Raw genomic sequence first — 20,472 nt, 5'->3', positions numbered from 1 at the left:
ATTTCTCTATCCTTTCTGTCTCCAGAGCACTGTATTTCTACTTTTTTTTGTTTGTTTGTTTCATTTGGGATCTCTCTCACAGCTAAAGGGCCCCCACCAGGGAGCAGTGCCAGCTTTGTTGAAACACTGCATCTTACTGTAACTTCCTGATGCTTTGACAATTCCCATATTAGAGCTAGAAGTAGACTGCTAGAATAGCCAGCCTATTGCAATTAGTTACTGTTTGTAGGCAATGAACTGAATGCTAATTTTTTCATTTTAATAACTTAATTTGTATGAGTTTTGATTACCCAAGCATAAAAGGCAGGGCATATGCACATAAAAACAAAGCACGTCTCTAATACTTGCATATGCTTTCTCATACCAAGCCAAAAATAAGCCTTTCATCCATTTAACCTTATTTTACTATTTCCAGTTTTGGCAAACCAGAACTTTCTAAAAAATGATCATGCGTACATAACTAAACCCATGCAGCTTCACAGCATGCCATTTGCTTACGTTTCTCAGCTGAGCGATGCTATTAGCTTCCATCAGTCGGCAAGCTTTCCTGTAGCCTATGCTCAAAAGCATGTCTGCCAGAGACCTACTTAAGATTTCATGTATATTGTTACAGAAAAATGAGCAAGTAATAACCAGCCTCAGTGATGAACTGCTTATTAAACACTACTTTGAATATGAAAGAACTACTTTTTTCTGAGTACAATATTGGACCACATTTGCACCTTACATATATTTCAGACAGTTCCATGAAAGTGTAAAAAGGTAGACTAGAGGAGGGGATGAATGAGAGTTTGGAGGGGCAATACAAGGACTACAGGCTCCGGACATGTCAGGCCACGTGTTGTTTGTATAAAGTATTCAAACCAGGCAAGAGACTATTGTGCTACTTAGGTGCTTTAGTTCCTTTGCCTGTGTGAAATAGAAGAGTGTTGTTGGGAACCAGAGAAGATTCCTCATATTTTGGGGTGCAAGTACCAGCCTGGGCTTCTATTTGATGCATTTTGTGGAAGACGCCTTTCCCAGAGAAAGGGGGAAAAGTCTAACCTTCAGTTTACGTTCAGGCTGAACACTGAAAATGTTGTGCATAGTAGGAAAAAGCACTTAATTTCATACCTGTGTCTTAGCAACTGTGACATTTTTTCCACAACGCAGCATTGTCAGTGCACATTCATGTTCCTGAAGTCTGTGTTCACAAGCTATTTTTCAAAACGCATCTGAAAATTTGCTTCAGGACTGTCTTGGAAATAAACTGCATCTTCCAGAAATGTTCTTGAGATCATCCCTGTTCTTTATTCATGCAGTTGTAAATAAGGCTAAGATGCTATCAGCTGGTGTTGCAGAAGCTGTATTGAAATTTCTCAGATCGGAGATGCCCCCTGTTCAATTCAAGTTGCTGGGAACATTAAGAATGTTAATAGATGCACAAGGTAAAAATAAACTGTTCTCTATGTTAAGTGATTCTCTTTGGTTCAGTTTGTGATATGCTGCCAAGATTCTTACAAGAGAGAAGCAAAGGTTTTTTTAAAACTTTATTCCTGAAGTGTTGGAATAAATCTAATGCATACACAAAGGAAGAAGAATGTGGGTTGGGTTTTTTTCAGAACTCCTAAATTGACTGCCAGGGACCCTCAGAATAGGGGTAGAATGCTTATTTACTTCTGTACTTCAGAACTCTCCTACACTGTCACATTACGAGTATGTATTGAGGCGTATTTTAAGCTACCACTCCTGTTTGGCTGTTCACTTACTGCATTTCCTGGCTGTACGTAGCTCCTTGGAACAGACTAATGCACTTGTTAATTGATAAACTGCAGTTTCAAAATGAACAAGCACCTTTTAGTTTAACAGCTTGTTCCAGGATGAGGATTTATAAAATCAGAGGTCTACTAAAATCTCAAAGTATGAGAGAAGCTAGCCAAGTATTTATTTTTGACCCAGCCCTGCAGGTTCTTTCAAAAGATCCATTCTAGTTCTAGCAAAGCTATTAGATGTGATATAGAAATTCATCGAAAGATTGTATGTGACTTACAGTCTATAAAACCAAATCTAACTGACCACAGTGCTCCCTTCTAGCAGCAGTCCCTCCTGGTTTTAAAATTTTGAGCTAGCTCATCTGGGGCTGTGACATCACCTGTATTTTCCCTACTCTTAATCAATGCACATGCCTCATTAGCTGGCTGGTAAGTTGTTTTTAAAAACTGGATTATGAAGTTTTCCTGTATTTTGTTTTCATTTTGACTGGCTTTACTTGCTTCCATGCAACCTAGACTTCTCCCACTGTCAGTGCAAGCTAGTGAAGTTCTACTAACTCCTTCTAGTTAGTAACTTGCAGCTTAATTTTCTAGCACTTGCTTTAAAAAGTGACAACTTTTTGTTGTGTTGTTGGCTCCGGCATCATGTAGCAGAAGCAGCTGAACAGCTGGGCAAAAATGTAAAACTGGTGGAACGATTGGTGGAGTGGTGTGAAGCCAAGGATCACGCAGGTGTGATGGGAGAGTCCAACAGACTACTTTCTGCACTTATACGACACAGCAAATCGAAAGTAAGTTAGTGGTGAAAAAGCTTGTAAGAACTAAGAGTTACCTCTGCACTTGGTATTGGTAGCCAAGCCCTTCAGTATGTAATCCTCCTAGAGAGCCAGGTTGATTAATTCATGGGTTACATCTCCTCCACCTCTGGGACACGCCAGTCAGACACAAGCAACAGGTTTAAATGCTCACTGGAACTACGTAGTTAAAAAGACGACAAAAACAAGGCAATGCAATTTCAGAGTGGCAGGGCAGTTGAAGGAACACTGTTAGGATTCACGTGGCTAAGTCGTGACTCATTTTTATTTGTATTGTATCCTGTAGAAGTTCAGCATGCCATATTTTCTACATTTTTAATGATGCTAGATGTGAAAAATCGCTGCACTCAATTGTTAAGATCTTGCTATATATTTATATAAAATGGAGATCTAGAAATTTTCTGTCCCCCTACTCTTCATACAGCATACTTCAGAGTCTTAAGATTCTAGTGGGTCATTACAAATGATCATTTATTCTGAATTCTAACAGAAGTTTGGTTGTACATGGCAAAAGGTATGATGCTAAGAGAAACTGTGGAGCAGGAATTCTGTCTCTGGGATCACCTTCTCATCAACCTTTACATAGCAGCTCAAGTCCACCTCCTTGCTCAGGAGAGTATTAGGCAAAACACAGCCTTAGAAGGGACAAAAGCATCTCCTCTAGAAACAAGCTATTTCAGGCTCAGACTTCACTGATGTGAACACAGGCTGCATGACTGAGCTTAAATAGCAAGGGTGGTTTGGAGAACTCAGACTTTAACAGTGACCTCTTCATTCATGCGTGGCATTTACGAAGTGAAAAACATATTGCGGACCTGATCTATTGAGCCTCTCCAAAAGCAAATCAACAGGCTTTACAGACATTTAAAGCATTGCTGATTTCTAATACTACTGTCTCTTTCTCATACCCATTCTCCATTTTATGTTCAGCCGCAAAAACCAATCAGGTTTCATTTTTTCTGAGTTCTCATTTTTTCTACACCCCACACAGAGTCCCTGAGGCGCACGTTTATGGCAAACACTGCCACACCTGTGAGTTTTTATCAATACTTTCTACAGCAAAACAGAATTCAGTTCTTAATACAGAGACACTATTGATGGCATCAAATAGATATTAATACAGAAGTTAACAGTTATCACAGCTGAACTTTCATGTAGTTTATGTACTCATAGAGGAAATAGAACTGAAATGGGAAAACAAGGCTGAGAGGGTGGTTTGTTTTTAATGCTTTTACTGCCCTCTAGGCTTGAATATGAGTACAACTGTATGGTTCTTTACAGCAGATCAGATCTGAATTTGGTTTTTAATTTTAAAGTGTTTGGGGTAATATTTACAAAGGCAACATTAGTTTGGAAAACTTATGTCTCATTCTAAAAAAAATGGAGTAGGTCATTGTGAGGTAAGCCACACTAGCACCAAACCTGACTGCTGTCACCTCTTCTATCTGTTTGGTACTGCCTTTTAGAGGGTGATGTTCACCTACAAAACAAAAAACCTTGATGTCAAAGGTACTGATTGATCCGCAAGGCTTATATAGCCAAAACTCCACACCAATTCAATTAGCAGTTCCCAGATTATTCCATGAAGTCTCAAAACTACTTTGGAGTTCCACCAGAAAATCACAAATAGTAAAATACATCATTGCAAGTAAGGAAAACCATAAAAATACTTACATGTTTGTGCACATCATGTCATTCAGGAAAGAAACAGATTTTAAATATGAAATGCTTGAGTCATTAGGCTGTGACTTGTGCCATTAACATCTTCAGTATGATTATCTAACTATTTCAGTTTTCAAGGATTATGATCATATTGTGGCTGTTTCCTTGCATAAAGAATGTCACCACATAGCCTATGCAAGCACTAGAACATAAATCATTCTGAACACATGTATCAGCTAATGAGTTTTGGCTTGTGGCTGGAGTTGGAAAGAGATGTGTGCTTTAAATGGAAATTCAACACTGATTAAAAATTTAAATCAGATTCTTATTTCAAGAACTATTATTTCAAAACTTTGTGCACCCACAGAACAAATAAAAAACAATAAAAAACAAACCATGTTTCCTGGAACAGTTTCCCTTGGGCATGCCAAGTTACCTGGTTTTCAGGCAAACATCTTGCAAGTAGTTTTGGGACATATGATGGTGAAAACATCAGGTGCAAACTCACTTATGAAACAGTAATTATCAAGTAATCAAAGGCCTGCAGACACCAGAAATCTCTATTCATCCTTTGTCACATATGTAAATTGGATCAAGTTGTAGACGTGAAAACAGAATCCCAGCTGTGTATTTTTAAACTGCTTTAAAGCCATTTAACCCAGTCAGTTTTTTCATTTCCTACATACTGGGCAACAGTTCATTTTAATTGCTGGCTTTAGAACAGAAACCAATACATTGGTATCCCATAACTATCCTTTCCTAACCTGCTTTGTATTTGAAGGAAAATTCTACAATACTTCAAGAGAATGCTGGTCATTTTCCTGCCTGTTTCTAAATTTTTTTTCAAGTACAGCATTTCTGTTACATAGTAAGGTGTAGTATTGGAGATCTCACCTCTCTGAACATTTTGAAGAAACTAAAAATTCATGGAGAGAGATGATTTTGTAACTTGATTAAAACTATGTTCTTGGGTCTCCTTATCCCAAATACATGGTTTGTTGGGTGCTTTTGATAAGCTGCTCTGAACATCACAACATAAGGGAAAAATACACATCCTTGAATGCCAGCCGAGTTCAAACATAAGAGAGAGTAGACTCACTGTTAGGCAATTCATGGCACGCCATGAGAACTTGAGTTACACAGTATAACCCGAGTTAGTTGTGCATCTTAACTTAGTCTTGGGGTTAACTGGCATGGTTTAACAGGTTGTATCTTATAATTGCAGAGTAATAGCAGACAATTTATAGGCTCACATGCGTGTATGTTCATGTATAAAGTGATTATATGTGCATAGCGCCAACGAGTATCCTTACCCAAAGATGATGTAGCATCCATGACAAGTTAATTATTTAATACAGTTCGTATGCAATGCAGAATTTTCTCATTTCTATGTTATTTATTTTAGGATGTTATTAGGACCATTGTACAAAGTGGTGGCATCAAGCATTTAGTAACCATGGCAACCAGTGAACACGTAATAATGCAAAATGAAGCTCTCGTTGCGCTGGCATTAATAGCGGCTTTAGAATTAGGTGAGTATCCCAGTGGTTAACTACCTGTTTTCTTCCCAGTCTGCCAAGAGACGTCATAGAGAGCGCGCTGCGCAAGTTCCTTTTGCAGTGCAGGGCAGCCTCCCACCTGCCTTTCAGTAGCACATAAGCACACAGCAGTTCATGCAGACATAGGCAGGCAGTAAGGTTATGCAGAAAACTGGAGTTTGCTGGTAAAGCAGCATCTGCTGCACCATTCTGGTAGGTGATCATATCATCTAGGAAGACCCTTCAACATAACTTTCAGATTTTGGGTAAAACCCTGAAGGCCAACAGTTAAGAGTCATGCTTTAGAGTGGAGACTGTATGTATGACCTGACCACACTCCTACACTGGAATGGTTAATCCCCTTTTGAGAGGGCTTTCACTTACTTAATTAGTAAGAGCTACAGAATACACACAAGAGGTGGATACTGCCCCTGAAACATCTTTATTATTAAGTTCCACAGAAACAGGTACAAGAGTTGCCATACGAAGGCAGAGATGATTACATGTCTTGACCTGCCTTTGTAGTACCTCAGCTTACCAAACAAAAAGGTAAATGCCCAACAGAGGTTTTGTTTATCCTATCTGCTTGCTTCTTAACTAAGGAACAAGCAATATTACATATTTTTGCTCATGATTTCACCTCTTGCCATCTCATACTATAGGAATGCTATGTTCAACTTCCAAATCAATGCATCAGGGAATTGTTTTAATTAAAAGGAAAAATGTTCCTATTGACATGAATCATCTAACCCTTCTTTGTCTTGTCTTCAGACATTTATAGGTTTCAAGCCCAAATTCAGTACATAATGTTTCTTAGAAAGCTACTGAGAAAGTAACTCACACTCTGATCTTGAAGTTTTTCACAGCCTTTATAATGGGCTCTGAGCTCCCTCTACCACAGAATCGGGAATTCACCATCTGTTCCAAAAGCAAATTCAGGCAATGGAAGTCTTGAAAGCTGAAATATGCTGTGTTAGCCTAAATAGCTAGAAAGGCTGATGGCTCTTCTGTTAGCTCAATGCACATTTAAGATTGGATTTTATCATTATTCTGTCATTGTCCTTTCAAGCACTTAGGCTAATTTTACATTTCTGTAGCAAGAGCTGCGATTCCTATCATCATACCTTCTAATAAGTGCTTCAGGTTTATGCCAATAAGCTATGCACCATAGCACCACTTTCACTACTGTGAAACAAATAGCTAGCACAGAAGCATCAAAGCGAGCAGCACTTCCAGATTTATAAATTTTCACTTGTGTTTCAGTCACTGCTGAAAAGGATCTTGAAAATGCTCAGCTTGTTCAGATTCTACACAGACTGCTCTCAGACGACAGGAGTGCTCCAGAAATAAAATACAACTCCATGGTGCTGATCTGTGCCCTTATAGGATCTGGTGAGTATTCAGGAGAGGCTGCTTTCCCAGGAGATTTATGTATTTAAACTCAGGTCTTTCTTTTAGCCTAAACACAGAGCATATGCAAACACACTCCGAGACTGGTTCTGTGTTCACAACAAACGTACACAGAAGAGTTCAATTTACTATAATGCTTTATTTACAGCATATATATAGTTTCAAGAAAACTCAGTTCTGGATGTTAACTGCAGAAATTAGACTCTTCTTTGGAATGCAGCTAGCTCAAAATTTAATTGACCAGAGAGAAATGAAAGGCATTTAAAACTGTACAGTATCAGGCTGTCTTTGCAAACATGCAGATAACAAGAACTTTCTTTTCACCTGCAAGTTCCCAATAATTGATGGGATGTTTTTTTAGATTGGTCAATTTAGTCAAGTAAGATTTGGTGGAATTTTGCAAGGAGCCTTGTCACTTGTAGTTTTAAGTTCCTGCAAAAATGGTAGGAAGCCAATACAAATACAGGTAATATTTGCAGGGACATGTGCACACAAACAAGTACTTAGCACAGCACATAGGCTATAATCCTGATTTAGGAGGGATCCTCACACCTCACTAGGAGGAGTCCTTCCCTCTGCAGCCCTCACATGCTCAGCCCACCAGGTGCAACTGTTCATGGTTGCTTTGAAAGATGAGCAGGACATGCTCCAACACATGTCAGTGCTGAGTACTGTAAACTCTCCTGAGCTAACCCTCTGCTAGAGGTCAGACTGTTTGAAAGATGGTGTAGCAGGCTATGGTTTGATATTGCAACTTCCCACCTGTGTGTGGGCAACAACAAAAAAAGCCACAAAACCAAAAACCACCACCACCACAAAACACAAAACCACAACAAAACAAAAATGAGCTAGGTGTCATGGGGAAATTTGATTTCCAGCTGAGGTTTCAAGAAGGGGCTATGTTTCTTTCATTCAGTTCTTTAAGAAGTATTTACTCTATGGAAAGAAAACAAATTTCATTCCCTAAAGGTTTCAAAATTTACAAACAACTAAGATGACATAGAACTGGATTAAGTACAGAAAGGTGGAAACTCAGAGCCTGTCTGCACATGACTTGCCAGCTGTAAAACATTTGAAGGTTCTCCAGAGATGAGTTTACAGCAATTCAATTGTTATTAAAAATTATCATAGCTAAGTGTGCGCTGTGTCTGTACACCAAGCTGCCTTTTTTTTTTTTTCTTAGTTTAGCATGCCTACTGTAACTCTGGTGACCTGTAAATCCATGTGAGTGAATGCTGTATTAACTGCCACCTTAAAGGAACAAATATTTTTTAGAGCACTATATACATCTCAGTGTACAAAGATTGCACTTAAAATTTGCTAATGAGCTTCAGCCCCCAGTAGGCATTCACTGTAATGTTAAGACATAATTCAGTTGTTACTCACAACCTTCTTGCACCATTTTGTGCTTGGGATTATCCATCCATTTTAGAGCAGAAGCCTTTCTAGAGAGGTTCCCCCTCAGCCTCACTGTGATGTTCTCGTGCTTATTCCCACTGCTTCCAACCAAAATAATCATCCTCAGAAATTCTGCCTGGCATTTGCATTTTCCCTTCCCTGAGTCTTGTCACTTGCAAGATTAACAGTTACTTAAAGTCAAATACCTGTCTCTCTATTCCACCAAAGTAAGTAGCAGTTTTGTCTTAGGGTGTTTTTTTAGGGTTATCCAACTGGCAGAGTTCCATCTGCCACCGTACTAGAAGCTTTGCCTAGTCGGGAGCCCCCTCCCAGGCTCACAGGGGACAGAGAGCATGTTCATGCAATACGCAGCTGTAAAGGTAAGGCTCAGCGCTTGGCTGACCCAGTGTTCAGCCCTGCTTCCTGATGAACAGACCATGTAAAATCAGTGAGTACATGAGAGTAACAACTGAACAACCCTGGTATTAACTTCTAACTTTTTTTTTTTTTAACCAGTGAGGGGCAGGATCAAAGATCCAAGTCAGCTTTTTACACGTGAAGATATATCTCTCTCCTGGCTCTGTTGCCTCTAACTTATTTTCACCACTGTCTCCACAGAGTGAGCGTTTATATTTACATGTTTCCATATTTTACTGTAAACAGACCTGTGTAGTCATTTGAAAGTAATTGACCACAGTATAGTTCCATAAAAAACTAGAAGCGGTTGCACTGGTTTCATTAATTCTCCAGCGACTGCTGCTGTTACTATCTTTTGTTACAGGGCATCATATTGAATTTGATATTGCCAACAGCTGTGTGCTAAGCAGTAAATAGATATATATTTATATGTGATCTTTTCCATCTGGAAGTTGCTCTTGCAACTGAGTGAATAGATGGAAAGAGGGAAAAATGAGGACAATGGAAAATGGAAACATGTAATACAGAGAATCAGCAAAAGCAGAGCATTCATAGCTGGCACAGTCATTTCTGTGTGTGACCATCTCCAGGCTCACAGGAACCTGGATGTTAAGCAGAACTATTCAGCCACTGTAAAGCACAGCAAATTCCTGAAATTCAGTTCTCTTAACACCTGCTTAAACATGATGCAGGAAGGAGAAAGAGAGCAGCAAGTGCTTACACAGCATAAGCACCCTAACAGCTTCACTGGTGGTGCTCGCTATAGAGAAGTTCCCAGGTGCACAGCAGTGTGAGAGTTCCCAGCTCTTACATGGTATGGGTTAAACTGCAAGAAAACTGAAAACACGTGAACAAGAAAATAGGTAGGAAGGGAAACAAATGTCAAAGTTTTCTATTAGAAAAAAGTAAATGTGCACAGCATACAGCATAGCTCTCTGAAACAGATGGTTGGGATTTCTCTTTGGAAGCTCAGGGATTAGCCCCCCGGCAGCACCTGGGAAGCAAAAATATATAGTATTTGTTGCTGAGTGGGAGTTCACTAAGGTGGCCGGAACAGAGCATAAAACAAAACCAGCTGCATTGGGTCTCAGCTGTGAGATGTCTAGAGCACAGGGCTTCAAGAAAACTTTTTTTTTTCTTAAATTGTTCAATTTTATAGGTTGTTCCCAACCTGTACTTATTAATACAAAGTACAGCACAATCCAGGATTGCAATCATGAAAGTGTCTGTTTGAGTAAAACATAAGCGCTGCACACCTATGCACAGCATTGGGCAACACACTATGTGTTGTATTTGCTTTAACTTCAGAGCTGAACTGTAAATGGACAGCTAACAGTGACCAAGTGGTGACACATCCATTAAAGAACCATCTCACCCACTTCACACCCCCACACAACCAACCAGAGCTGATCTGATGCAGACAGATGACATAGTGGACCTTTCAAGGCAAGCTCACTTCATCAGGCTAGTTGTAACAAAGCAGAAAAAAATTTTCACTAAAAACACTTCCTAAACCTCTGTTTTGGAAGGCAGTCCAGGTGGGTTTTTCTATACTGCTATGCACCAGCTTCATCATTCATCTCTACCTGAAATCTGTGGAGTCTCTGCATGCCCCAGGCCCTGGAGAGCTTTCTTTCCATCCTCAAAAGAGATTCAAAGTAGTAAACAAAAAGGTTATGTGTACACACACATTTGTGTGCTTATGTGTGTGCAGGGTTCAGTAGGAAAGTTTCTCACATGTGCCAAGCTTTTCTGTTCCTTTGCCTCTCTCATACAAAGCACCATTTCTTTTACTATTTCTTTTTCCAGAATCTCTCCAAAAGGAAGTGCAGAGCATGGCATTTCTAGAAGTCGTATCAAAACTCCGCAGCCATGAGAACAAAACTGTTGCCCAGCAGGCCTCGCTAACAGAGCAGAGACTTGCCGTAGAAAGCTGAGGAAGGTCTTGTTTCCAATGCATCCCATCACAGATTTCACCTTTGTCCTCCGTCCTGCTGCCGCTCCTGCTATGTTTTCCACTGTATCACTTGTGCATGCGTGTAATGTTCCCACACGAATCGATGAACTGCTGTAGGTACCCGTCCAAAAAGGTTTCTACAAATTCATAGGTGGTGTTAACATGAACCTGTCTCCACCCGTAACTGTTCTACTTGTATTCTTGTTGCTTGGGCCACATAGTAGAATGTGCATGTTGTAGTCCTATGATGATGTAGAAGTGGTACTACACAATGACTCTTTCCTCACGCCCCCTAACTGCATAACAATGTACTACTAAATTAGGGACAATACAAGTTGCAGCAAGTCCAGACTAGTGTGCTGACTATAGGATTAAGTAGTAAATCTAGCTCCATTTTTGGTGCTTTGGAGATTCAGGTTTGAATGCAATGTACTGCTGCTCATTCACTGGTCTTGCCTATTAATGTCAAACTTGCGGTACCTAGAGATAACAAATAAAAAATCCAGTGCTCTCACTTTATCCTGTGGTTTGTCCTTTTTTGTAATAACATGCTGAAGCCGCGACTGCACCACCATGCACTGGCAAGGAGCCCTTTTCGTTCCTGGCTCTGGCCCCAATGCAATCACTGCCTTTCAGTTGAGCAAACACAAAAGGAAACTATTCCAACCACTTTCACTGCGTGTGCTCACACAGAGGCACTGTGTGGTTTAACAATAAGGTGTTTTAACAGGAATACACTAATACAGTCCTTATCCCATAAGGCCACGTGGGTATGAGTGCTCTTGGGCTTGCCTGGGATTGGGGTTTTGTTTGTTGGGGGTTTTTTTGTAGATTAATTTTTAAAGGCATATCTTGCAGCAAATTTTCAACAGAACCCCATTGAGAAGTGCAGCATGCAAGAGTTCTTTTTTCTTCTTTCCTAGGTAAAGGAGTCAGGAAGCTGCCAGGTTAAGCATCTTCTCTCACAACTGCTCTTAGTAGGTTTGTAACATGCCAGCAAGCAAACCAGCAGACAACTCTTTGACAAAACCAGGAACAGTTGGGATAGCAGTTTCCAGCAAGCCAGCACATGTCAGTTTTGACTGTGCGATACACTGTCTAGCTTGATCAAGCCCACAATGCACAAAGATCGTAAGATCTATAACATTTCAATGTGAATACAGCACTCCCAGTGCTGAAGTGCCAGCCTTGGAAGTATCAGGCTCCTTTTTTTATCAGCAGAGGCAGCAAACCCAGAGGCCAGGCCTACCACATGGTTGCAAAAACACTGCTTTTGACCTTCTCGAATTCACTTCCCAGCTCCATGAAACCACTGGCTATCCTATAGACACTATCATCAGAAGATGCTGGTTGTGATGGGAAAGGGACTATGTAAACACGCTGGGTATGAAGAGAAACTTGCCTCAAATACTCAGTTTTAGCTTTGAGACTGTACCAAAACTCAGCAGATGCTACAGGAGTATTAACAGCAGAGATTCCATGCCCATTTAATCCAGCACCAGAAACACAGGAAAAAACTCTAATGCTAAACTGTACAACAGCCTCTTATTTAAAAAAAAAATAGCATTCAAAAGACATTTGCTAGTAATAGCGCAATAAAGCCACTGACAGAGTGTAGAGCTGTGAACATCGACCAGAACTCCGTGCCACCAGGCTCCAGGAAACACAGAACTTCTGCACTGCTGAACGTGACCAGTATGTTTACAGCCACAGTTCATAGTGGACCCATGTGAGCCCAAGTGTTCTCAGGCATAGAAATAATTTCCATTAATTTACACAGATCCCAAAATACATTTGAGAAGAGTTATCAGTGACTTACCTGGTTCTAGAAAGAGACTACTCCTTTCGACAACAGTATAAACTGCAAATGCTCACACAAGCTGATCGTAACCAACAAAGTTGTGACACCAATGAAATTCCCATTCACCTAGTTGTTAAACTGGACCTGAGGTTAAGCATTAGCCGTATCCTTATCACTGAATTTTTAGTAAGGATACCACTGCCACAGCAAGCACAAAGGCCAACACTGATAACCTGCTTTCAGATGATTTCCCTGGATGGAGTATCAAGTCGCTTACATCTCTAGATAAAATCTGTGCTAAGCCTATACACAGAAGGAACATCTGCAGCAGGGCAAAGATAGGTGTATGTTGCAGTAGAAGGAAGTAATTGAAGAGACTGTATCCACCCTCACAAATGCTGTGCTGTTCGGAGGCTTGCTACAGCCTGCAGGACATTTCTATGTAGCTGGTAAATCATTTATCCTCTGAGCCTCTTTTAATAAAAGAAATGGGATCTAAGGACATTACTATTGTTTGCATTTCACTACTTACTTGACTGAAGTCAACTGAATTGAAATTGCTGACAATGGTTCTGATTAGATTTTTAGTGGATAGACATTTAAGCAAAGCTTGACATCTGTTGCTCAGGCTATTTCTCTGATGGTGAGGTAGGACACATCAGGCCTTTTCACTTGTCTGCTGCCGCAGTACACCAAACTAAAATGATCACTGCTGCCACACCGCACAGGGCAGGTGGTACCTGCCTGGTGTGTTAGGTTTGGCTGCATCTGTACGAATTTTGCAAGACCTTGCATCACACCAACCAGGAAGATTAAAAGCCTACATGTTTTAACATTTCACAGTGTGGAAATACAAGGAGAAGTTTCCTTTGGGTAAGGCACAAACCCCAACAATAAGGGCCTTGGATCCAGAGGACCCATTGCTCAAATGACACCATAAGACCAGAAAAGGTAATTTGTTTCAGAAGTCCTAGAAATGGTAACCAGCCACAACTTCAAGGAACAGTGTGCAAGTCTGTTAAGAGTTAGACAGAATGCAGGTAGCCACTCCTAGTCTCTCCCTCCATCATGAAAATAGCTTATACAAGTGTGTCACATCTGTTGCATGTTATAAAGATTTAGAGCAATGTCCCTGACTTTGCTTCTTTTTGGATGAATTTTGGTTCTTCTCTTCCCTGCCCCCGGGCCTCAATATTTGTATTCTTATTTTGCCAAGTCATTTCCATACATTCTAAAAATGTATATTAAGCAAAAGGCATTGGACTTCAATTTGCAGATTAAGACATGCGTCCTAAATCAGTCATGGTGGTGTTTTGTGGAGAAAACTATAGGTTTGAGGTATTGAATTGTACTAGCTTGCTCTCAGTGTTTTTTAAATACTAAAATCCTGGGCTTTCTCCTCTGTCTAAGCAAGCACAAGACACCATTACCCATTTTTATCTGCACAATAAAATAAGCCAGCTTTCACTACTTCTGTTTAAGGATGTGTTGCACCTAGAAAAGATAAATTCTCACCTCCCTTTACAAAAGTTTAATTGTTATGACAAACCCCCTTTGTACTACTCCCTGCAAAGCAGCAACTTCTGAACAGTTCAGGGTCACTAAAATGATGATGAGGAGAGCTCCAACAGTTGTACTAAGCAGCAGCCACAGCAGTCTGAGGAACACCAACGACCTGTCAGAAAGAAGCAGAGCACGTTCGTTAGCCAGAGACTTCAACAACAGTTGACAGTAGGTATGGGATTACCTCCTGGGGATGTGCTCTTCACATATTAGCTTATTCATTTAAGGGCAGCCACTGGCAGTGTGATAATGTGTTTTGCAACTTAATTAGAACACAATATTCTACACTGTATATAAGAGACTTGGGAATTTATTTCCTCTATTAGTTTCTGGGAGGGCAGGCATAGTGTATTCTCCTAGGGAATTTTGCATGAATGTACCTTTGTCCTGTTAATTTTACATACTACATCAAGAGTACACATTCACAACATCATATTTCACGCAATTTTATTTATAAAATTGTAATTATCTAACAAATTGCATATAAAATGATTTACTTCAAGTAAATACAGAATACTGCACAACTATTAAAACTATTGTATTGTCCATAAGTGTATTAAAACATTCCTAAAAAATGCCTCTATTAAAAAAACAAAACCCAAGAACACAAGTAGCATGATCAAGACCACTTTCAATAGCTTAAAAAGAATTACCAGGAAGTTGCATTAACTTCCTAAGTAGACTCCAGTTACATCCATTGAGATCAGCATGTGATACAATACCACAGTCTAATGCTAAAGATGACAAGTAATACATTATGCACCTGATCTATGCTTTTCTCCTAGACTGAAGGTAACCAGTCCAAAACCAGAAAGCTAAAGCTCAAGTCAAACTCTATTGGGCATGCAGTTCTGTTATAGCAATACTTTCCATCAGTAAGTGTAGTTGGCTTTTACAATCAATTTTACATCCGATAAAAAAAAGGAACACCAGAGAATACATTCGTATAAAAAAGGAATGATACACAAAGGGTAAATATCGACATCTTGCTGTACACCTCAGGATGAACCAGAGAGATTCAGTTGGAACTGATCTGGAATATACATGTCCGAGACAGGTCTGAGTCAAAAAACCCAAATCCCAATCTCCCTAGAGCTCAAGGTAGTATCAGGTCCATCCCTACTATGTACACAGCATGAACATGAACACACATATGGATGGAGCTTTTTATTAGCACATATATTGCCAAAACACAAAAAGACAGCTAGCAGCGCTGCCTGGTGCACACTAGTAGTCACCACACTTATTTCTATGCTGCATGTTAAGTGAGACAGATCTTTTTTTTTTGGTGGGGTGTGTCATGTCCCCCCCACCATGTGGTACATTTTGGTAGCAAATAGATCCAACAGGGCAGGTTTAGTCTGTTTGCTTTAGACAGTTTCATGACCAGTTGCAGATATCTGAAAAAAATCCAAAGAGAAAACAAAAATGGGAGGGAGGAACTGGAACCTTCAGCAGTGCCTGACACCTGTTGAGAACTAATCTCCCTGCCAGGGATTTGCAGAACTGCCATTCCAATGCATCCAAAAGTCACACACAGCAAGGCAAACAGAATGAAAAATTCACGAGAGTTTCTCTTGTAACCAACGTTGTTAATCAGAATCAATTTTACCAAGGGCATCTCTAAAGTAGTAAAAACAGATTAACGTCCAGGACTGTTCTTATAGCACCATATTTAGTCCCGCCGTAAGTGACGGCAACCTCTCGTAACTGCCAGGGGTGCTGACACCGACCCTCCGTCTGACTGGCTGGCACTGTTCTAAAGCCCCGTGGCAAGGGGGGAAGGCAAGGGATGCCCTACTCCTGGCCAGGGCCCGAATGGCCACTCAGGCCTCCCCCCGTTCCCCCCGGCTGGCCAGCACCACTCCCACCGGGGTGCCTTGCAGGGCGGTAACAGACACTTCCAAGGTGAACAGCAGTCATGTGCAAGAATCATTTAATCTGCATGCTGCTATTTACATTGCAAACACTATTTACACACTAGAACTACAATTAGCGTCCCAAAGGGGAGAGAAGGCGGCTTTCAGGACAGACACGGTACACACTTGAGCAAGCATCTCCACAGCTCCAGACTCTAAGGGGCACAATCAAAATCACGGATTTTGAAGCGAAGAGATCCTACTGCTGCTGGAATAATCACACAGAGACAAAGCAAACGTTTGTCTATTAGGCTATTAAAAAAAAAAAAAAAAAAAAAAGGAAGGATATCAGACAGCAGAAAGGCCTGTGAATACAGAGAGTGTTTAGAAAGCAGAGGAGCAAGGACTGCGCTGGCCTTTGGCAAGGGCTCAGTGGGGAATCTGGAAACTGCTCTAAACCCCAGGCGACTGCTGAAGTTACCGAAGTTCTCGTTAGCAATGCCACCATACCATAAGGGCCATAAGCCTGACAACAAATTTCTGAACACCTACTGCACATTAAAGATAATTATGAGCGACCTCTGAACTCACACCTAGGCTAGCTAGAAACTGCCAAGAAGTCAGACCACCTACCACATCTTATTGCTTTAGAAAATGAGCCCATGTAGCCGGTGGTTGTGCTTTAGTTGCGGCTCACCTGAAGTTTTCACAAAGTTTTCTGGAAGAAAGCTTGCTTGCATTTGGCAGGCTCGGACAATAATAGATTGATTTCCAAGGCCTCCCACAAGCTTTCCAAACTGGATACCTAAGCTGCTGAGTAGCTGCTGATGGGGTATTTCTAGGACACCTTACCCAATCTGTAGACAAAATATATGGGATTTAAATGTGCAATATAGACAACTATCCTAAACATTCAGTATGCATCCATCAAACAACTGCAAAAATGAGCAAAATAAGAGCATCTCTTGGGAGCAGGGAAGCAGGGAGCATCCGCATCTGCAATAATAAAGACAAGCTCTAGAAAAATAAGTTATTTAGTGGTTTTTGTAAGAACAGTCAGTCATTCTGGGACTCAGCAGAAGTGTTGCACATTTGCGTGTACATGTGCTAGTGAGCACAAGAATTGCTCACCTCAGAGCATTTACCTTCCTATCACTCTGACACTGCCAACACCACATCCAGCAGACTGGAACTCAGACCACAGCATGACAAGACAGAAGGCAAATACAGTACAACTGCAGAAATTGAAGTAGAAGAATGAAGCTGTCTTCAGAAGCCCACAGCAGCAACAGCAGTATTCAAGATCAGTGGCAACATGGAATGCTTCTGTAATGTAGCCTTTTCTTTCTTTTTCTCCAAACCATAGCACTGGGTCACAATCAAGGCCCTGGGGTGAAGTGTTTACTTGCTCAACCATGGTTCCCTGATTTATCCCCACACCATTTTGTCTTAGTGCAGCAACACTGGTCCTGATGATCTGTCTGTCCTGTTGCTATCAGGCAAAACAGTGTGTCCTTTTGGGGGGAAACAAACACCAGTAGCTCCTCAAGTTGAGGAGTGGCTAAGAAAAACATAACACTGTGGTGAGGTGGAACCAACTTTATTAAGGACAGTGAATTATAATTGCTTTCAAAGGCTTTAAAAAAAATAAATTACTCTGAGTTGTGGCTGGCCTTTAACAGCAGATACCAAAGGATATGGAGGCTGCCTGATTCAGAGCCAGTCAGTGGGAGTTAACCAGAAGAGCATGAGGCAATGCTCAAAGACAGGAGGACAACAGGACTGAGGCAACTGCAGAGCACCAGTGTGTGCCTACCGCCAGCCTTCAGATGAGGGAAAAAAAAAACCCATGGCCAACTAAAGCACAGAAAGGCAAAATGTGCAAGGGTACATATACTCCACATGTTTAAGAGTCATAGGACTAAAAGGACCTTAGTAAGTCATCAGACCAGCCTTCTACCAATCCCCTGGAGCAGGGAAGCTTTGAAAGCAATGCATTCATCTCTCCTACTCCACATACTTCATTTTAGGAAATTCATCTCAGAAAGATGCTATGCTGTTACAAAGAGGTGCTACACACCCTTTGCCACTGTCTGACCAAAGCAGGAGCCAAGACCTCACAGCTTTCAGGACTGGTTCTGCAGATACTGAGAAGGGTCATAGAACAAGCTAAATTTACACAAAGTGCAATAAAATTACCCAAGCCATGGTCAGGTTTGTAAGTTCACTATTATTAGTGAAGAAGAATGAATCAAAAACTCTAAGCTGGATGGAGTCTGATCTAATTCTTCTTCCACTATTTGTGCTTTATTCCAAATTCTACTCTTTTGTACAATTCAAAAGAGTCTGTCTTGGCTGATTCTAATACGCGCTTCTATTTTAAAACTTGTATTCCATTGCTTCAAGAAAGCTTTTTGTTGCATTTAGAGCAACAAAGAGAGACATATCTCCATAGCAAGGATTTGTTCACTGGAGGTAAGCATTTAATCTGGCAAAAGCTGTTCTCTCCAACTTCCAAGGGAATGGGATATGATCTTTCCATAATCACATGCATTTACCAATAAATAAGTTTGGATTAGACTGTATTAAAACATATGCACAGATTTGAAGCACTGGAGTGTCACAGATTCTTAACTCCACAGTTCATGCAAGTAAAAAGAAGGAAAAAAAAAAAAAAAAAGACCGACCAAAGCCTCAGCTAGGAACAGACCAAGGAATTATCTTAAAAGAAGTTTTGCACAAGTATATCGAAGCACTAATATTAGTGAGATCCCTAAATACATTAGGTTACACCAAATTCCAGAGAAAAACGATTTAGCCGTATCACATACATATGTTTTGATTTTTAAGTTAATATATATTTCATTCTTTGAATAATATTATTCACTTGGACCCAACATCCACACTGCTTTCATACATTTATACAGTTATATCCCATCCTTGCCTTAAGAGACTGATGTTCTAAGGTATGGCAGCAACCAAACGCTCAATAACCCTTGTTTGTCAAATATAAAACTCCTTTCCCTTCATACAAGGGTGGAGAATGAAGAAAGATGTTGATAAAATTAGGCAATTTTCCCTGTTGAGCTTGCTGATTCCAACCTCAAAGTACCACAGGGAGACAGTTGGAAGCTTGCGTAAAAAATATTTTCCCTTGTTTTAAAAACAATTTCTTTTACTGTACAATAGATGCATAGAAAGTTGCTTCCTGCTTGATGGGTTTAGGTCTGTAGCTATGTTTAGCTGTGAAAACAAGAAGATTGTTCCTTTAGGGAGTGGTGAGGAGAGAGACCATCTCAGGAATATTTGGCAGCTATCACAGAGCTCATGACACGAAGAATAAACAGCATATCCACAGACTACAATGATGCAACTCTGTCCCACTGAATACACCAATTTAAAAAAAGTGTCCACTTGTAACTCAGGATCAAGAATACAGTAGAGATTCACAGCTCAACAGCTTTCAAACTTGTGGTTTTAAAGAAAAAAAAATGTCAGTGAGCAGCAGATTTTAAATAGCCCACTCTTCTCTCCCCCACCCCAAAGAAACACCAGTTCACTGCAATGTCAGGAACTTAGACTTGAGACTACTTGGGAGAGAAGGCTTCCCTGTCACCCATGTCCATACAGCTTGGTGTCGGAGTGACACACTGGAGGTTTCAGAGGGTTTCGGTTGTCCAGTGTCTTGCTGTGGTTACTTCAGCAGTTTTACCAGCTGGCTCTGACAGCCTCAATGTCACTAACCAAATTCTGGGCTAAGCATATCCCAAATATCTGGAAGAGACAACAGTTTATTCATTTGGAGCATCAGACAACTCTTTCCACACAGGCAAACTCCTTAGGTTATATAGAACTTTGATATGAAAACAAGCATCAGAAAGTTAGAAATCAAATTAACAGTAAGTGTTGGAAGAAGGAAGAATATCAAAAATCTCATGTAACCCCAGTATTTTTATAGTGCACTGGATTCTGGGAAATCGAGCAGTTCTAGACTTGCTTCACAAAAGCAACTGTAAAAGCTTTTTGCTGTCCATTTAAGTGCCATCAGAAACAGTAGGTCTGTACAGGCTTAAAAATCTCTACCTAATCTGTTTAACAGAGTGTTAATTCTGACCTGCAGATAGTTGAAAAGAAAAAATGCATCCCTCCAGATAGAAATTAGACACTCAACACAGAGAAAGCCTCATGCATTTAGCTCCCATCACTAAAACCTATGTGTGTTATACTTCTAAGTGCAGCTGACAGTGTATTTCAATTTCTCATATACAGTTCCCACCCTTGTATTTATGGGTTCTTCTGCA

General features: G+C 40.5%; 2 protein-coding genes across 6 annotated transcripts in view; one reads left to right on the top strand and one right to left on the bottom strand.

The window, feature by feature from the left end:
* RAP1GDS1 (Rap1 GTPase-GDP dissociation stimulator 1) overlaps positions 1-11,467 on the top strand; it is a 101,500-nt gene extending 90,033 nt beyond the window's left edge. For all 5 annotated transcript variants that reach the window (XM_040598850.1, XM_040598858.1, XM_040598868.1 and 2 more), the window contains 5 exons: positions 1,302-1,427; positions 2,403-2,542; positions 5,634-5,760; positions 7,030-7,158; positions 10,801-11,467. In XM_040598850.1, coding sequence (XP_040454784.1) covers positions 1,302-1,427; positions 2,403-2,542; positions 5,634-5,760; positions 7,030-7,158; positions 10,801-10,928 — 650 coding nt within the window. In that variant the 3' untranslated portion in view covers positions 10,929-11,467. The remainder of the gene's footprint in view (positions 1-1,301; positions 1,428-2,402; positions 2,543-5,633; positions 5,761-7,029; positions 7,159-10,800) is intronic.
* Positions 11,468-14,745: 3,278 nt separating this feature from the next.
* The window catches only part of TSPAN5 (tetraspanin 5), an 89,037-nt gene continuing 83,310 nt past the window's right edge, over positions 14,746-20,472 (bottom strand). Inside the window, exon 8 of the mRNA XM_040599008.1 lies at positions 14,746-19,945. Coding sequence (XP_040454942.1) covers positions 19,880-19,945 — 66 coding nt within the window. The 3' untranslated portion in view covers positions 14,746-19,879. The remainder of the gene's footprint in view (positions 19,946-20,472) is intronic.

Source organism: Falco naumanni, chromosome 1, assembly GCF_017639655.2.
Source record: "Falco naumanni isolate bFalNau1 chromosome 1, bFalNau1.pat, whole genome shotgun sequence".
Lineage (NCBI taxonomy): Eukaryota > Metazoa > Chordata > Aves > Falconiformes > Falconidae > Falco > Falco naumanni.
Note: the sequence above shows the minus strand (reverse complement) of the source record. Positions and strands in the feature narration are given on the sequence as shown.